Source organism: Rhipicephalus sanguineus, chromosome 1 (assembly GCF_013339695.2).
Source record: "Rhipicephalus sanguineus isolate Rsan-2018 chromosome 1, BIME_Rsan_1.4, whole genome shotgun sequence".
NCBI lineage: Eukaryota > Metazoa > Arthropoda > Arachnida > Ixodida > Ixodidae > Rhipicephalus > Rhipicephalus sanguineus.
This window is the reverse complement of record NC_051176.1, coordinates 201,562,145-201,581,864: the sequence shown is the minus strand read 5'-3', so window position 1 is coordinate 201,581,864 and position 19,720 is coordinate 201,562,145. Positions and strand designations below refer to the sequence as shown.

Here is a 19,720-nt window from a genome sequence, read left to right as displayed (position 1 = left end):
GCTACATGCACTACCGAGCAGTTAACTGAAGATGCTTATCGTAAGAGTTGTCAGCGATTAAGCCGTATTGGCGTGTTTGCCAGCTGCCGCCATCACGCCTCCGTGCATTTCCGCTGCTTATCCGTAACATCGCCACCGCCGGCTCCTTTGAATTTCTGGTCAGCTTCACCCCATAACGCTTCGGCATTGCGGCAAAGCTGACTTTTGGACTCTGCTATTGTCGCAAACAGATCAACTCGCGAAAACGCTGGTTCGAACCTACGAGATGATAGATGCAGCAGAGATGGGGGCTTCAAATAATGCCTTTCGGACCTGCAATTTGGGCAGAAAGTCCAAAAAATCGGACGCGGAATAGTTTCAGCATCTGAAATTTCAGACATTCTAATACATTGACGTCTATGAGGCTGGTGATGGTGCCGCGAAAGCGTCAGGAATTTTCTAGCATGTCCGGAAAATCGGGCATCCGAAAAATCGGCAGTTGACTGTATTAAATAACCACTCAGGTAGCATGTCTACCATATTTTCTCACATTTGAGCTTCCCCTGCATATAACCCACACCCCCAACTGCAACCTGCATAAACATTTTAAAAAAGACCCCTGTGTATTGCCCGCACATTTCAATTGCGCGTATTAATTTTGACTTTGATAGAAATGAACTCGCTAACTAAGCTTGAAGATCGCAAAAACATTATTTTCACTCGGTTGCAGTCACTAGTGTCACTTACCTGTACTCACCTACTGTCACTTTCAGCCATCGCTGTCACTGCCACCTTCTTCGCATTGCCACCATATACAGTCGAACCCGTTTATAACGAACTCGAAAGTGTCGCGAAAAGTGGTCGTTATATCAGTAGTTCGTTGTATATGGACTAGCCCTTAAAAACGTGCGCTTTGCGGCCAAGCCGTTTTTTTTCCTTTGTGCACTTTTATTAAAGTGCTAACAACCCCTTCGGTGACAAGCTAAGCCTTTTCGCGTCGTGAAGCGACGCCCGCTGCGTGCTTACGAGTGAATTAACCGCTTTTGCAATGAGTTGACATCGTTTCACCGAAGCGCGGTACCGCGACGTGGAGCCGATCGTCCCTGGCTAGTTGCGTGCAGCGCGCCGCCTACTCGGGTCGCGGAGTCACTGCCGGGCCGCTTGCTGTATGCCGTATGCGCGCGTTTGTACGTTCTTCGTGCTTGCTTCACTCCGGATCGTGCACGGATGCGGCGACTAGCCTCTTCGGTCAACGCGGCGAAAACAAGCATTTTCCAAGCAACGCGCACTACGTCTCCGCGATGCCCTCGCGGCCCTGCACGACGATGCGCGGCGCACTTCAGTTGTCACCTAGTCAGACACGCAGTATACGCTCGCTGTCAGTGCATCGACGTTTGTCGGTGCCCGTGCCGCTCAACAACAGCGAGCTACTTTCGTTTCTACAAAGCGACGCGCACTTTAAAGCGGTCTCACACGACGCGGCGGCGGCAAACTTGCGAACGGCAGCATGGCTAAGCATGGCACGCTCGTACCGCCGTCAATCTGCAGTGTACGGTGTACGCCACGCGCGCAGCAGAGCAGATATCTACAGATGACCGTGATAAGGTTGTCGGCTGTAAGGCATAACGGCACGTTTATCGACGGCCGCCACATCGCCTTCGCTCTTTTCTGATGCTTATCCGCGAAGGCATCGCCGCAATCGCATGGAAGTCGTAATCACCAATCGACCGGTCTCTGCCGTTACCGAAAAGACGGACGACTCTTTGCGGCACATTGTGGCGTCGACGAGTTTAGGGACGCAGTGAACCTTTTTGCGATGGAAAGTTATCGCGGTTATCACTTCTTGCATTTATGCCTTCTTGCGTTCCAAGGCATTGTTTGGTTCATCGCAGGCGGTCGTATACTATAGCTACAGAGAACGGCGTCAGGAAAGGTCACCGTGCGAAAGCTGACCGCAAGGCTTCATGCTGCCTACTTTTTTTTTTTTCCTCACTGCCATTCTACCACTGAAGAAACGCCTGGAAAGTGAGCGACCTCGCTCGCAGCGTCCGAAATCTGCGTGCGGTGCTCGTCGATCTGGGTACCTTAGTCGCGCGTAAACGGGAGCGGGGCACGCGCGCGAGCGCGCGCCCCTGTCACGCTTTAGAAGGCATGCTTTAACTTTTTTTCGCTTCGTATGCGCCATATTTTTACCGTGACCGCGTCTCAAGTGTTCGTTGTAAAAGTAGGAGGCTTTGAAAAATGTTCGCTATATCTGGATGCAGCTTCAATGGTTAGCATAGGAAAATCGTAAGTGCACCCAAATATGGTCGTTATAACCGATAGATCGTTATATGTGGGATCGTTATAAGTGGGTTCGACTGTACACCGAAATTCGCGTATAAGTAGCACTCTGACTTTAGCTTTGAATTTTCACTATTTCTTGTCCAGGTTAGATGCAACAAAATTTGATACTTTGTGTAGCATCTTTGTTGACAAACGTTAAGGATCAACTTATTTTTACAGACATTCCAGCTGCAGATGCTACCACCAGACGGCTCTGTAGTACAACCAAACAGTTCTGGATGTGTCAGACAAACCATCAAGGTGACAAGTCCTCAAAAGGTAATCACCTTCTTTTTCTTTGATCTTGCTAGATATGTTCTTGCATTCAGTGCATGCAGTATTGTTGAATATTTTTATATTTAGTGTTCTTACATCAAAGTGTTACAGTTAAACCTCAGTATAGCTGAGTTGATAAAATTAGCATGAATACGAAAGGGAGTCTAAACTTGCATTTTTGCGCATGCCGACCACAGTTCCAAACGAAGACAGTGCTATAGCCAGGCCAGTTGACGTACATGTGGCTCCTCCTGATGTTATTTGATTACCACAGGAAAAACTTTCAGTAGTCTGTGTTGCCTGCGTTTGTTCCATTGTAATATTTAGTAGACTGCGTAGTAATCATTCTAAAAAGTATGTCGCTGTCATGCTGCCTTATAGAACCCATTGAGGATGCGAATCAGAATATCCTACAGCATCAATGGTGCTCAAGTCCTTGAGCAGGCTGAAGTGAACAACTTCCCAGCTTCTGTGTGGCAGTGAAAGGTAAGATTACTAATTTGCTCATTGAAAAAACAACTACACGAGGGCACCCTTTATATATGTCCCTGCGCTGCTTCCACTATTTTTCACAATGACATCACTTTCCTGTCTGTGGAAAAAGTAGCACTTTTTAGGTGGTCCAATATATATTTTTTTGCCTTTAGCAGAACATGTTTCATACGGAAGTGCATAGTACCAATTGATATAGGAAGGAATTATTTTTCCACTTGTGTTAGTAGCAATAAGCTTACTTAATAAATAAAATGCGGGAAAAAAATATGCAAAAAAATTGTAAGACAACTGGAGGACATAAAACAAATATCAATGTATCTTCATGACTGTGCAGCACAAAACATTTTCAGAATATACATCGTATAAAACAGACATTCATGCAGTGTACTAGCAATTTTGAACCTTCTGTGTTCAACAGGAAGAAATGGGACTTTTGCAAACCACACTGCAGCGCTCTGGAGGGCGACTGATTATATGATTGATGGTCGACAACCAGCCGTATTCTCATGAAAGATAAAAGTTTCCATGTGGTAAACAATAAGCGATGCTGAAACATGGCAGAAAAAAATTCTTTTAGAACATGCCTGAGATCTTGAGATAAGTGCGAGGTAGTAGTGAAACGAAAACAGCACTTGCTGGAGAGCACCTATTTACGTTCCATGCCGGTTTGATGTACTTTCGCTATTCGTGTTACTGAAATCTGGCGAACCGAAGTTGCCTTGTGGGTTACTGATGCTGCCAGTATCAAAAATTTCATGTGCAGATGCGCCAGACTCTGTAGAAACGCACAATCTCGATAAGCCACCGCACATAGCATCGACACATGTTGGGAACTATGGCAGCCAACTTTGGTGGCACTTTAAAAGAACCTCGTGCGACAAAAAACATAACAAGGCAAGCAAAACGGCAAGAGTAGTGCTCTGTTTATGCGCTTGATAATGCTAGTTGTCGAGGCACGTTTCAAACCTGAGAAATTTGAATTTGAAACCTTCTATAGGGGGGGGGGGGCGAGCCATCGATGGGTTTAGATGCGGGCAGGAAAGTGTTGAGGGGTAGTCACACAAGGGAAAGCTCTGCCTCTCCCTGCAAGGGGAGCTCACTGTGTGACCTTTACATTACGCTTTAACCCATATATATGCCCAAACTCAGAAAAAATGACAAAACAAATATTTTTCTTCACAGAAAGTGTACTTATACCCTCAAACGAAAGCACAAGTTCTTTATTTACTGCCAGGTAAACGCAACACTGTTTTTCAAGCCGTCCTATACATATAGGACCCTGGGCATTAGGGGTGCTATGTGCGAGTGTGGAAGCCTTGAAACATTTCACATGCACACCGACATTGCACTTGTTCCTCTCCATGACGTATTTCATACAAAGCACGCGTTTGCCCGGAGAAAGCGGTCGGCGTTTCACGCGCACTTCTTCCTCTCCATGACGTCTTTCACACAAAGCACGCGTTTGCCCAGAGAAAACAGTCGGCACGTGGCAGCATGAAAAGCAAGCAATGTCTAGGCTTGCACACGTCGAGAACGAGGCCTGCTTGATGTGCTGTAGGTGGCGCTAGTCATCAGCTAAAGAAATAGCGATGTTAGAGTGCATCAAAGAAGCGTCCTATATGTAGGACACTGGGCATATATGGGTTAATCGGCTGATGCCACCTTTTGGAGCACCCCCAGGGATCTGGAGAGCAGTGAACAGAGCGACGAAGTTTCCCCAATCCTCGAAGTGGGACAAGTGCCCAGCCTTTGCCTGTGCAACGGCTTGGCAGTGGCAGGCAGTCTTGGTGTTAAAGGGGGAGGACTAGGACGCTTGCCAGAAATAACGTGGTTAACACTGTCCATTATCCCCAGCAGAAGTCCCCCGTGTGAATGCCCCTTTGCCAACTTTAACTTTTGACAATCCTTCTGATTTGGTAACTGTCATCACATGTGGGTATCTAGTAAAAGCTGAACTTAAAAAAACAGTAATATGATATAAAATGACCAATACCCACCCATTCTACAAATAGTTCATGGTTATATTTCCATTTATTCAGGCACATTACTAAGATTACTTAGTACTATAAGTAGTGTCAACTTGTATTGTAATTGTAGTAAAGGCCTTCTTTATTTTTATATCTTAGAAATCCACATTTATCTTGAACTTGTACGAAGAATAACTGGTAGGAATTGAACCAGTGTGTGAAGTTGGTATAGCTTCATTCATTAACTAATAATAAGTCTTGTACAAAATGGGATTTCTTTTTCCAGTATGGACAAAATTAGTGCACCATTTGGGCCACTCATGTCAGAATGCGCGAGGATTGTCGTGGTCACCCTAGCTTGTCTTCTTGCTGTCGTACTCATAGAGGTTCCTTCAAACTTTACTGTACAAAACGCTGGCACAAGTGTTCATGGAAGCTGCAAGTATTTTAATAATTCAAGCTTTTGGTTAATTCAAACAAATTTTAAGTTTTTGGTTGGCCCGTTATGTTTTCAATGTATTTTAAAGCTATTTAATACAAACTGCTCCATTGCATAAATTCGGTTAATTCATATTTTTTGTTTGTCCATGCCTGAAAATATCTGCTGCCTTTGTCACTTCTAGCTGAGAATTCGAGTTTTTATGTCACTAACAGTCACAAATAACACTGATTTCCTGCCTACAAAGCGGCCAGACAAGCCAAACCACGTGCACCAACAATCGCATGTTGACTGAGGAAGAAAGAAAAAACAAAAACAAGGCGGTTTGTCCTTGGGCGACCGTATGCAAAACTCTTAAAGGGACTGACAACCAATTTTTATGGTGCCTGTTTTCCCTAGTGCAATGGAAGGCTCACCGGTCAGTGCCTAATCGCAGAATAGTAACGCGGAAAAGGTTGTGAAGCTTCTATCATAAAAATTATTCGATCTGCGGTGACAATGAAGTCGTATACACACAACACATGCTACAAACAGTGGGAGGTGAGCGTGACAGCGGTTCGTGCTTGTGTGCGGAGGTTTGCTGCTGACTGCTGATGGCAGTTGTGATAGCTGAGATGGCAGTTGTGATAGCTGAATCATTTGTGTATGATTTCTTAGATCACTGCAGCTGGTATCAGCAGCAGTTCCACTCCTGCGCCAACTACGTGAAAGCGTGCCGAATTGGATTTGCTGTGCCATCCTGATAAAATTGGCGTAAATTGTGCCAGAGTCTCGGGTTTGATGATGTCTTTCACCGGCAGTCGCACCGCCGGCGCGTCAAAACATGTGCAATTTGATCTGGGGCCACCAAATTCACAATCACGGACCAAGGCTTATTCCACAGACGATACCATGCTCACACGTGCGTCCCGATCAAGCCACGACACCAAGCACGGTGCCAACATAGTCTCTGTTGTGCAAGTTAGCTCAATGGTGAAGCGCGCTGTCCACAGAGGCTGGTGACTTCTAGGCCGATTGTGGCGATAGTGTGTGGCGGCAATTGGTTTGGTGACATAGTCTCTTCCAGAGACGCTGCTGGTGGCTCGTTTGAAGTGCCGCATGGCATATTATTAAGGTAATATTCAGTAATCAATTAACAGGATCAATACAATCGACTGAGAAGAAAAGAGGCTGGCTTTTGCCTTTGGGGAAGGTATAAATAGGGTCCGTGTGAATTTTGAGCATTGTGACTTGGGCCTCAGCAAGTGGATGCAAAGGGGGCACTTGCACCCCCCCCCCCTCCCCGCCTCAAGCCACGCCAGCACCTGCCCTCTCAAGCCCCACCAGCGCAGCCCCCCTCCCTCGCCGCATTCCCAGATTCCCTCTGCGATGCAACACTGGTTTGCCTCCCCCCCCCCCCCCCCCATCCCCTGCAGACGCCCACGCACTGAGGCACTGTTGTATGTCGCGGCATTTGTCTGCCACTTGTGCTGATTTAAAGTGCAACATTTTATTGACATCAACACTATAGATTTGTGGCAGGAGCTCTTTGATAACCACATAGTTGTATTTATAGTGTTATTTCATAATGTACAGTTTTATTGATTCAGTATTTTGTTTATTTGCTTCTGTAGAAAAAAAATAGCTGAGGAGGTTATTCCATAACATTCAGTTGCATGACACCCTTATTTTTGCATAATCGAGTAAAATAATGAGTGCTCTGGAGAGCATTTTCTCCGTGAGATTTGCAACGATGTAGCTCTTCATAAGAGTTCATAATAATTATTCAGGAGTGTGAATGTAAATGCAACTTGCTTCTCCAGGGTGCTTTCAGATGCAAAATTATCTACTCCAAAGTGCTCTAAATCAAAAGTCCTTAGTAGCATCAGTGCATCAGCAATTATTCCATTAAAAAAAATGATACTGGAACTTTGTGTGCCAAAACCACAACATGATTATGATTATGACCACCTGCAGTTCTTTAATGTACACCTAAGTTGAAGTAAAAGGGCATTCTTCCATTTCACCCCCATCCAAATGCAGTGACTGGTGCCAGGAATCTAAGCCCTGTCGTTGACCTTGTCACTGTGGCACGTTGCCTGCTAACTTACCACGCAGGAGCAATTGTTCCTGATAAAGTTGAGAGGGCACTTAATTGCTTGTCTTGTCTTTATCACTGTATCATCCCCTTTTTATTGGCCTCCTTGATAAGCAGCACATGCAAAAATATTTAATTTTAAGAAGGTTCCAGGTCCTATCACTCCAGTGGCAAAAAAAAATGTTTACTCCCATGTAGCCGTTTTCCTGATGCACTGTAGGCTGCTGATGGCAGGTTGTGCACTTTTTCTACTAATGTGGTCTTCACTAATGGATGCACGATTGTAAAGGATGTCAAGTTACAGAGGTTTCTGACAGGTTTCCATTTGTAGTTTTTATGAACGTTGAAAGGCAAATGTGTGCTTAGCTTAGTTGGGTAGGGCGTGAATAAGCTAAATGGGTGGTTTTTTTTTTTTTTTTTTCAGGATTTCTGTCACACCATTTCACTCCTGAGAACTCTCAGTTCACATGCTGGTGGGCAAGATGGCTGCAGAGTTCTGTCACAGAGCCTCATGCTTAGAAGTGAAAAAATGAAGAGGACAAACAGCTTTGAGAGATGATGGATGTCTGCATGTAAAAGGACTTGGCAGAGAGGAAGGGAATTGATAAGGAAAAAGCCACGAGAACTGCTATACAAGTCAGCAGAGGAGCCAAGTGCCATTTTTCCATTCCCTTATTTCACATTCTATGCTCCTCATTCCCTTCCTCTTCCAGAACATCCAAGTAACCTTGCAGCTTTTGTAGGTGCAACCAACATCTTAGTCATTGTTTTCTTCACCACTCTCCAAAAGGCGGTGTTGCACTGGGCAACCTGACTTTGTTAAAAGAGTTGCACTGTGCAACAGTGACTTCACATGTTGGGTCACTCTAATGATATGTCCCTTTTTGTTGTTGCAGAACACGTTTAGGCATGTTATGAATGCTGTATGAAAAATGAAATATTGCCTACCTTTTTTTTTTCTGATCACTTTTGCCCTTGCGTTTCGATCATCAGTTTATTCTATTGTGCACGTCGCTCAAGAGTTTAGATTTTGAGATGCCATGCTGGTTTGTTTTTTTCTCTTGATGAGAGGCCAGCAGTTAGAGAACAGGCCACGGTGCTCTGGATGTGCTTAGCCATTCCATCCACAGGACAAATGGGGGACAGGAACGACTGAATGGTTTTTAAGTCCCTTGTGTCCTCCCCAGCTTATTTTTTTTTTTTCTTGCTTACTGGAACTGTGACATCTAGGACACCAGTGCTTATGGATGTATAAAGAATGTGTACCCGTGAGCACTAGCCATTGCAGGATATTTTAGAAAGATATTTCTGTGGAGCTACCAACACACTAGTTTGTTGCCTGCATTGCCTTTTGCCAAAGGCTGTTGTGGTCTGGAGTGCTTCATATAGAGAATGTTTAAGGCAGGCAACAGCAGTGGTGAACACGGTCCTTGCAAGCTTTTATTTAGGGATTATAATGTAAATAGCCCTTGTTTCTTGCTTCTTTTACTTTTTTTTTAGTGTAGTGCAGCGTTATGATCTGTCCAGAGAGAATTTATACACACCTATACATATATATATATATACATATATAAATATTGGTGAGTGCTAAGATGTCAGAGAAGGAAGGTTGAGAGGAACGTGAAGAGTGGTGCATCAGAAGGTGTTGTAGACGAGCTCGCTGTAGCCAAGTGTTCCATACTGGAAAAAGATAAGTGCCGTTATTCAATATTTCAGAGCCGTGCAATGGTATCTGGGGTTCTCTGGAAATGTGCAGTTTGGTTCCTCTATTTAGAGCAAATAATTGTGTGCAAGATATTTCAGTGTTTCCAGTTGCTCTGTAGGAGTCTAGGCATTACACAATTTTTGTAAAAAGGAAATTGGTCTTGTATACACATGTTGGGTTTCACTGATGTGACACTTTTTCTGCTTGCTATAATTGAACGAACGTGTTTTTTTTTTAGTTGGACTGTGTGAGGGTTTATGGAATGGTTGTTGTTTAGGAATGCTTGTTTAACTTAAAAAAAATAATAAAATAATGAACATTTTTATATGTTGGTGTAGTATTGTTTTGTGTGCTTATTTTGTTGCCTTACTCAACTAGCCACAAGTCCAAAAGAAATTACAGATTGTTCTTGTTCTTTGTTGTCACTGCAACCCTAAAGGACCCCTGACACAAAATTTGGAAACTCGAGACGCTTCTGTTGTTGGATAGTTCCTGCATGCGTGGGCACTTCTGACCAATTATGACTAACGGAACGTTGCCTTTTAGATACTTGAATTCAGTTTTGAAATAAGTGTGAGTGCTCATCTGAGTTTTCAGCACCTCGCGACATCGCCACTAGTATGACATAGACAGAGGCCCCTTGCGACATTCCACAAAAAAAGCGAGTATTGTCGACGTTGCAGAACATTCACGGGGCGCACACGAAACCACGACTGGCACCCAAAGGGGGCTATTGTTCCTCGCCCCTCTCGCTCTGTTGTCGGGCTGCTCTCAAGGTGGTTTGGGCTGCTTACGCCAGGAATGCTTTTCTTTTTCTGGGGGGAGGGGGGGGGGCACGCTGAAGGCACCAACATCGTTTCATTCTTCACTGCACATGGGTCCCCCGATTTGAAAACTGCGCATTCAGCGTCACCGAAGCTTGAGCGCACATAGTCTCGGGCGCTCCCCCACTGTGGGACGCTAGTTGTTAAGATTTTAGGCGGGCGTTCCGAAGTGGCGTTAACATTGGTGACATTTAATGATGCTAGCATTAATTATATGATACCTTAAAACATTTACGATTCAATTTAGGCATTACCAGACACAAGGCTACAAATTACAGTAAAAAAGTCAAGTAAAAATTTCGCTGTCAGCCATAGGTCGGCAAAAAATGTGGAGCTCACTCAGAATCACTCATGGAATATATTTTGCCCTTAGGACTGACTAGGACTCAGACTCACCTCAATATTACTCACTCAAACTCACGGCTCGCTCCGAGTCTGAGTGAGTAGACTCATGAGTCCGTTAGCATATAATTAGCTTTTTAAGATCAGGATGTCAGCGCACTTAAAACGCCAATATCTTGCATAATCTGTGCTCTACGATATGCATTTTGATCTCCGAGCTATCAGTGATTGCAATTCATAAGTACATTTTTATTGAATGATATGACTCGCACGAGATATTTTTATTAAGAACTTCTTTCGAAAAATTTTGCTGAGGAGTGGGGGTATTGAGGCACACCTCTGATCTATGAACATTGAGCTGGTGTATGAATGCTAGTGCGTAGACGTGTGTGCGAGTAGAATGATAGCCGTCATAAGGCTGATAGTAATGCTGAAGTTGAGTAGTTATCACCATAGGTCAGCAAAAAAATGAAAGCTCACTCAGACTCACTCAAGAAATATATTTTGTGCTTAGGGCTCATTCGGACTCAGATTCACCAAAATTTTCCTCAGCCGGACTCACTCGTTAAAATTTGTCTCAACCGAACTCACTCGGACTCAAACTCTCCAAAATATTACTCACTCGGACTCACTCAAACTCAGACTCGCGGCTAGATCAGAGTCTGAGTCTACTCATGAGCGAGTTTGCCGACCTATGCTGTCAGGGGTCCTTTAAGGGCACAGGGTAAGCCCTATATGTCCCATGCATTTTTGACCGTTTTCTCAGTGACTAAAAGGGATATTCACATAATGCATATATCATTTTCTTACAAATTTCCCGCTCTTTTAACTGAAGCAGATTGTTTAAAATATCACTAATATTTTGGCAAATATTTTACCACTAGGACCTAAATTTTGAGTTAATTTGAAAATTTGTAACGCAAAATCTCTAAAGTGCATAATTTCAATTCTGCTTCAGAAGTTGTATGCCTAAGAAAAAATAACCAACTGGTTATTTTGGAATACATAGGAAATAATGGTACCTAAGCAACAAAAACAAGGTTTTGAAATGATCTAGTTTAAAGTTAGAAAACAGTTAAAAAATGAACGTACTTTGCCACAAACGCCGTTCAACTATTTTATTTAGTAGCTACAAGCTTGGCACAAAGTGATTTTTCACATTGGAGCCTCTAGTCTTGCTTGCCTTGCTTCTTTTTTGAGTTGTCGTGGAGTTCTATCCGCAATGTATTGTCGATTGTGGTCATCTTTTTCCAGCAAATTGACTGTATTTTGGTCAGGCTTCAATTCTAGTTATTTCAGAATTTACCAAATTGCAAAGAAAAAAAATTTTTTTTTTTTTCAGATTTTGCCTACGTGGTGCCCTTAAGTCTCATTCAGGTGTGTGCTTAGCCATAATATTGTAAAGAAAGCATGACAAAATTTGAAATTCTGTGATCTGGTAAAGCAGCCTACAATACGCAAGGGTCATGCAGTATGGCTAAAAATTAAGGTCAATGCACTGAGTAATCACTCTGGCTTTTTGAAATGACTTTTTGGCTATGACATCGTATTTTAGCTGTTATTGTTCATGATCTGTAAGTGGCATTGTGTGCTGCAGTTCAAGCATGCGCAAAGATTGTCATTACAGAGTACCTCACTGGAAGCACTGTTCATATAGTGTAACAGTTGAATGTTGCATGAGATGTTAAAGAACTCAAGCAAATAGTGCCTTCCATGGAAATAGTACTCCTCATTGACTTGACAGCAGTTTCCTAGTCCAATAAAAAATGCCTTCTCTATTGCGGTAATGCTGGCTAAGACGCTAATCATGACCCTCATTTAGGAGAGATTGAATGCATGGTGTGTTGGCATGGAAGCACATTAACATCTCTAACCATGCAACTCGGTTCTGAAGCAATTATTTTTGCCGAACACACGACAGCAGCAAAACATCGCATTATATTTTAGTGTAATTGCAGTTAAACCTTGTTGTCCAGGTGCAAAGCTAGGAAAGGTTAGTTTTGTGCATTGCGTGGCAATGAAGGAAAGGCTACGGGGGCGGAGCTACTGCACATGTACTGCTCCGCGAAATAGTCCGGTTCGGCGCGCGTTTCGAATTTAGTTTTGGTTTCTGAACCTTCCGTACCTCCTGTGACGGCCATTTGATTATTCGAGCGGTCATTACAGCCTTACACAGCCATTTGTTAGTGAAATTCGTCACAAGCTCCCTCGGCGTGTCGTCGGAAAAGCTGGAGGGTGACGAGCGCTCACCTGAAGATTGAAGACGTCATTTTGACTGTGAGGTGCTCGTAAAAGGTGCGACGTTTTCACAGGTGCAAAAACGCGAAATGACACTGCATAAAGCAAAACAAATATATCTCCTTGGTGCGCGCTGACCCTCTTTTCAAGCAGCGCCCCGTAGAAAATAATGTTGTTTTTTCTTCTCATGCAGAAAACACGCGGTAGCACATGCGTAGTTCGGCTCTCTAGCCTTCCCTTCATTGCCAAGAAAAGTTGGCGTAGGCAGAAATTTTTTTCGGCGGGGGGGGGGGGTCCCGACATGGAGGTCTGAGCAGATAAGTGTGGTCGAGTGTCGTTTTGTGCTCTGTTTCCTAAGGGGGAAAGAATTTTCGGGGTGAGGGGCACGGGCCCGGTGTGCCATTCCGTGGCTACGCCGCTGGTGTATAGCGACAGGGAAAACCGGGAAAAGTCATGGAATTTTGAGCCACCGGGAAAAATCGCGGAATTGTCAGGGAATTCATTAATCGAGCGAGACATGTCAGGGAAAACGGCTTTCTTGTGTGGCCCTTATCTGGGTGGTGTACAAACTCGCATCCCAGCGGCAGTTTCATCTGAGTAACAAGTACCAACGTCAAAAATCTATGCTTCTGGTTACGGCTAATGAGTCGGCAAGAACCCGCGGCGGCGCGAGGCCGGCGAGTTGCAGGAACGAGCGCACACGCAACGTCGGCGCTCTCGCCCGCGTCGCCGCGTGTAGTACGTGGCTCGATGACGTGGACTTCGCTTTAGTTGCGGACGCGGTAACCGGACTGCACAGCGCGGTCGACCTTTTGTCCTGCGCGATCGTTGTCTCGTCTAAACTTAATTTTGATAAGCGCCTCCTCTCTATCGCCCCATATGGTCAGGTCAAGGTGTGTTCGGCTCTCAGTACGCCGCCACGCGAGTCTGGTGTCGAAGTTTTCAAAACTGAGCATCGATTCGCCGCTGTTTACGGTCGCGAAGTTATCGAAGGAAGAAGCGGCGGATCGGCGAAGTTCTCAAAGCAAGCCTGCAGGCGAGCACTGCACCGGTAGCGTCGGTGCGCAATCTGCCGTAGCCACAGCCGTATACACTGCGAATTTCTCCAGAACATCCTTTATCATAATTCTTTTCTTCCTGGTCTCTTTTGCGTGGTGGGAACGGAAAGGGGAAAGTATGATGGTATGAGCTTTCGAACCGTACCACGATGGCGGCGCTCGCGGGCGGTAATGACCTAGTAATAGACAGTTATAGTTTAGCGTTAGCGTGATAGCGGGGGTTAAGGGAATAGCGTTACCGTGCCGCAAACGTTGGTTGCGGAAAGCGTGTTTTAGTTTAGCGGGATAGCGTTTACGTGCCCAAGCCGGGACTGTGGCGCCACCTAGCGAAGGGTGAATGCGTTAAAAAAAGTGAAAAGAACAAAACCGAGCCTGTATCCCCGCACGCAGCAATATTACTCCTTTTTTTAGTGAAAATAAAAGTAAATAAATATTAACCAAGCACCAAAAGTGAAAATTTTTATGTTGCAGACCTGTTTACACCGATCTTCTGATAGGCCTAGGGACTTTCGAAATGGGAAGCGATCTCAAAAACTACGCTAAGTTATCCGTCATACCGTGCCGTCGAAGCTACCTGAAGGCAAGCGAAGCCATTTCGCACAGTCGTTTGCTTCGAAAGAAGTGGATCCGTCCACATCTACGCTAAATTCAGTTCGAAGCGGGCGTCGAAAACCGCCGCCATGTTTTACGTACACTACGTTAACCACGCAAACACGCTAACGTTAAAGCTGAAAAATAGCGTGCGTACGGTAAACGCTACTGGTCACGTACGGTACTGCGCATGCGCATTTCGGTCCCGCTATTCCGGTAAACCCGCTAAGCCCGCTAGCCCGCTAAACTATAACTGTCCAATGATGAGAGAGGCCCTCTTCATATTCGGTTTTTGTGCGATATTGAGCTCATTTCTCATCTTCCGCGCTCACTAAATTACTTTTTCGTGCATATTGCGTTTGCAGCTAACTCGCTTTGATTTTGATACATCGTGGATACGGCAAATCTCGCCGTATGGCATCGGAGATGCAGAGAAAGGCGACTTCCTTTTTTGTGTTGCTTTCTTCGAGTTCCCGCGCTTACGTGCCGTGCTTTTCGTGGAGCAAATCATGCAACACTACGTCAGCAAAGCTGACCACTTTTTCTATTGCTAAATAATTTGAACTCTTCCTGCGTGAATTTCAGACAGGTAAACAATGGTTCCATTCCTGCATCAGCAGCGCCCAGTGATTCCACTTCACTGGGCGGAATGGGATTTACTGCGGCGTCCTGATAAAATCGACGTAAATTGCGCCAAATTGCATCAGTCTCGCATTTGATGGCACTTATCGCTTGGTTTCGTGTGCTACACCGACACATCAAAACAAACAACCCTGCATTGTTCACGTATCGGCCCGCCGTTCGCGAAGAATGTGTCCTGTGTGAAAATGGAAATTGTCGCCATGTATCTCACGGATCATAAACCAGCGATCACCATCGTTTCGAAATTAGATGAGCATAAATGTATACATGTAAATAGGTGTTATATAGGCGAAATAATGTATGATTTCAAAATTATGCACCCTAAACAGTTTCGCTGGTAATCCGTTCCCATATGAATGTTCGACTCCACGAATGCTTTTTTTCTTCCTCCACTCAAAACACATGCTGTGTATACATGTTCCCGCTCCTAGCGCGCTAAGCTAGAGGAAGAGCTGATCTCATAGTTCCGAGTCTCACGTCCGCGGCTGGGATCTCCCATGTGATGTGTGTTTAGTTTGCATTGAGACACCGTTGTGTCGTGGCATATCTTCCACGTCTGCATGGAATACAGCATGCATGTATTTTTTTCCCTCCTCTTAGGCCCGCAGCCGCAAAATATCGTGAAAAACGCTCGGCTTGCGTTGAAAATATCTGCGGACGCACAACAATACAGTATTGTAAAAGCGGTGTTTTAATGAAGCAAAATAAGGACTTGCACTCACTTCTTTTCACAGCCGGCTGACTCAAGTGTTCTGGCACGAGAAAGAGAACAACTGCAATTTGAGTTGTTCGACCATCGGAAGCACGTATGAGACATTTCTTTAGATGTCAATGGCTTGCTTTTGTGTCATATACTGCTGATAGAGTGAACCTAATTATCTTTAGGCCATCTGAAGAGAGAAAGCAACAGATGAGCGCACTGAGGCGCTCACTGTGAAATTGCCCGCAGAGTTTTCGTTGCATATTATGACATTTGTTGGCACTTAACAGCCTTTATATTTCACAGTGATGCATTCCTTCTCTCTTTCGTCCTGTGAGCGTAGTTTGGCGCGCAAGCGGAGCTCATCCGCAGTCGAAGCGGCACTCATGTAATGTGAGCGCCCGCAGCATCGAGCGGCCGCTACTGCGGGTTTGTCAAGCGGCTGATCGCGAGCCAAAGCTTGCTGAACCATGACACCTGGCTGCGCATTTGTTGGTGTGGAGCTACTTATTTGTGATTATGTCACGTACAAGTATTTTGAACAACTCATATCAGAGTTTCAGCACATAACGAACGACGCGGCCGCTAGGCTGACTTGGTCACATTTGGCTCATTATAACTTGTTAGCAACCAAAATAATGCAACGTTTTTTTTATGCAGAATGATAGATGACGTCCTTGACTTCAATCAGAGGGATTAAAAAAAAATTAAAAATGGCCTTTTTGAGAAAACTGTGTTCAAAGTTCGGCGTTTTTGGTAAATCACTTACGTTTCAGCCCAATTATCGAGTAAAATGGAGCGTGATAAATCCACGAAAATTATTTTAAAAGAGCGAAAGTATCAAGGTTAATATGTACTGATATTTATTATCCGCACTTTAACTTGTTTGCAGCAATAAATTCCTCAAATACAGGTATTTTGTGCGATTTGCCGAGTTGGCGATGTTTTTCTTCAAAAGTGCTTCGACAAACAAGGAAAATAATAGGCTCGTAAGATTGCATGAAACTTTTTTTTTGAGGGGAATAAATATTGTGACCGAGAAGTGCACCGTTTTTTCCCTAGGTGCGCTCAAAGTTCAGAAATCACGAAATTAGCAGAAAAGTGTTTTCTGCGGCCAAAATTTGTAATTTTTTTTTTCAGGCGAACAAATTCTTTTTTTTCGCAAAACTAACTTTGAAACTGTTGCTCTGGGTGTGATGCCTAGACCAGGGTTGCCACTGACTTTCGAGTACATGTCGCCAAACGACGAGCAAAAAGTCGCCAAAAGTCGCCATTTTTTTTACAAATTTCGCCAAATAAGTCGCCATTCTAGATATGTGCGCCATAATAAAAATTTCCGCTCACGTATAGCCCCGTAGAATACAGCACCATCCAAGACCCTTCAATTATATTGACGTTTCTCAATGCCAGTCGTACTGCCCGCTTCACCATGGGAGTCCATCGTGCTGCTTCTCCGACTAGCCGCAAGATGTGCGTGATGGCGCAAGGGAAATCAATGAAGCGCTCATGATATCCTTCCATCCCTGTCCGCTCGTTTCAAAGGTAAAAGTGTGGTAAACCTTTGGCGAAAACCGGGAAAGCCTTGTTTGCAGACAGCTTTATGTACCCTTATATGAATTGAAAAGATTAAAAGGTTTACTGAAGGTAACCCGACAGAATTCTTACAGGAACCGATCATTAATGAGTTCACCTTTTCAGTGTTAACTAATATGATACCTGACGCCACCGACCTTTTCTTAAAGCAACTTATATCTACACGCGTCAATCCGATGCGTTATTAATGAACACGTAGACAACGTAAAATGTCATATAGCAATTGTTTTCATTGCACACGCTCACCGATAACGGTGTAAAATGCATCAATAAATTGCACAAATAGCCGCGTATCCGCCTCTCTTCGCTATTCCAAAACAGTCTTTACGAGCTGAATTGTGGGTACTGCAACAGTGAATAAGTCGCCAAGCTATTTAGAACAGTTGGAGCTTTGGCGGAACAAATGGTCGGAACACGCGGCCAACCCGTCGTCTAGCCCCTTCAGGAGCGAAACTTTAGAGAAGCTTAAAGCACCTAAAGCCACAAACTTACAGTGAAACACTGCCCCTTCGAGGTTTGCAAGGCACTCCGCTGACTTACATTTTGCTAGAATGTCGCTAGGGAACGCTGCAGTGCCTCCTGCATCTAGATGAATTGAGGAGATACACACGAGCTACAGAGCGGACATACCGAATGACGCGTAATGTGAACATTCTACTCGTGGGTCTAAAACCAAGAAAAATACAGAGAATGTTGCCGTTCATTCGTTGGGAAGACACTGAGCTTAGGATGCATAACTCAGTGGAGACCTAAGCCGAAAATCGCCAAAAATTCGCCATGTCGCCATTCATAATTTTAGGTCGCCACGGGCCTATCAAATTCGCCAATTTGGCGAAAAGTAGCCACCATTGGCAACCCTGGCCTAGACCTACAACAAATTTCATCAAAATCGGGAATGGTGACCGGGACCTCGTGTTCGATCTTATCTGGACACACCCTGTCTAGATCGCTTGTCACGTCTACTACTGCTACTTGTGTTCCGTCCACCGCGCAGTTTTAACTCGGTTTAAAAGTCTGCATTGCTGTCCAGTGACCGTAAATGCCTTCAGAGGTAGTGCAGCAAAAAGAGAACCCTCCTTTGCAGCATGTATGTACCATCTGTGCCATATCGTTTACCTTTCCATCAACTTTCCACGAATTCATTCAGTTCCTCCCCTGCTTAGAAGTAAAAGATGTAAATTAGTATTATTTTATCAATCACTGTTGTGTTGACGTTTACCGTGTAGGGGTTAACTCATTCCGAGGGTGACCCATCCAGCAGCCTTTACTGGTTGTCTTAAAGTTTCATATGGACAAGGGCCTGATTGCAAAATTAAGCTTCAAGAGGATGATGATTAGATTATGGTTGGCAGATGCATTTCCTTGCTGCTTCACGGGCACTGCCATCTTGACGTGCCTCCGCTTACCGGTGGAGAGTTTCGATTTTAACAAGGCAGGGACTCCATCCCGTTTTTAACAGCGGAGCTGTTTAGGCTCGGAGGATCCCCGTTAGTCGCGAACAGAAATTATCATCATCATGAACCGGCACGCGCTCTCTTCATCCTCGCTCCCAGAACACGTGCGCCGATTCGCTCGGCGTGGGATGCAATAACTCGGATGGGCGAGAGAACGAGTACAGAGAGAGAAAGAAAGAGAAATTCGTGGCGAAACAAAATGCCTTGGCGAAGTGAGATTCGAACACGCGTGCCCACGATCCGAAGGCGAGCGTCTTAATCACTCGGCTATCCAGGCACGCTAGCAGAGCATAGCATAGCCTTGTAGAGTATAGCATAGAAATGGGGTGGTAAAGGGAAGTGAGGGTGAGGAGGCGCCGATTTGTCCGGCGCCGCGTGGGATGCAATAACTCGGATGTGCGAGAGAACGAGTACAGAGAGAGAAATAGAGATAGAAAGGGAAGGAAGACAAAAAGAGAGAAAAACAGGGAGCATGACAGAAAGAGAAAGTGGGAGAGAGAGAGAAAGGAAGTATAGCAGTAATACAACACCCTCTAGACTAGAAGGTGTTGAATAATATCAAGGGGTGGGAAAGGGAAGTGAGGGGGAAGAGGAGGAGGGGAACGCCACCAGCCCCGCTTTTTCCACTAGTGCGTAGCTGCCTCCCCCCCCCCCCCATTTTTTTTCTCTAAGGACTCTGCGGGGCCTGCGAGGAAAAGCGGCTGGAGAAGACTGAGTAACAGTATGTTAGCGCGATAGCGTTTAAGAGCTCGTTTCGCGGAAATTCCGGTGTCGGCGTCGTCCTTGTTGATCATGAGCGAAGCTTCGAGATAGATGCAAATAAAGAAATCCTCGGTCCGTGTGAGTATCGAACCCAGGTCTTCTGCGTGGTAAGCAGGTGTTCTACCATAGAACCACGCCAGTGCTTGGAACTGTGTCGGAGGAGTCTCCTTAACGCATGTAATATTGCATGGCAGAATCGTAGAATCGCACCAGGCGTCAAAACATGTGAATTGCGCAACGAGTGGGTGGTTTA

The 19,720-nt window shown here is 44.9% G+C and overlaps 1 protein-coding gene across 4 annotated transcripts in view; it reads left to right on the top strand.

Moving 5' to 3' along the window:
* The window catches only part of LOC119405515 (AP-1 complex subunit gamma-1), a 116,155-nt gene extending 106,567 nt beyond the window's left edge, over positions 1-9,588 (top strand). For all 4 annotated transcript variants that reach the window (XM_037672366.2, XM_037672352.2, XM_037672373.2 and 1 more), the window contains exons 18-20: positions 2,485-2,583; positions 2,962-3,066; positions 7,983-9,588. In XM_037672366.2, coding sequence (XP_037528294.1) covers positions 2,485-2,583; positions 2,962-3,063 — 201 coding nt within the window. In that variant the 3' untranslated portion in view covers positions 3,064-3,066; positions 7,983-9,588. The remainder of the gene's footprint in view (positions 1-2,484; positions 2,584-2,961; positions 3,067-7,982) is intronic.
* Positions 9,589-19,720: the final 10,132 nt, after the last annotated feature.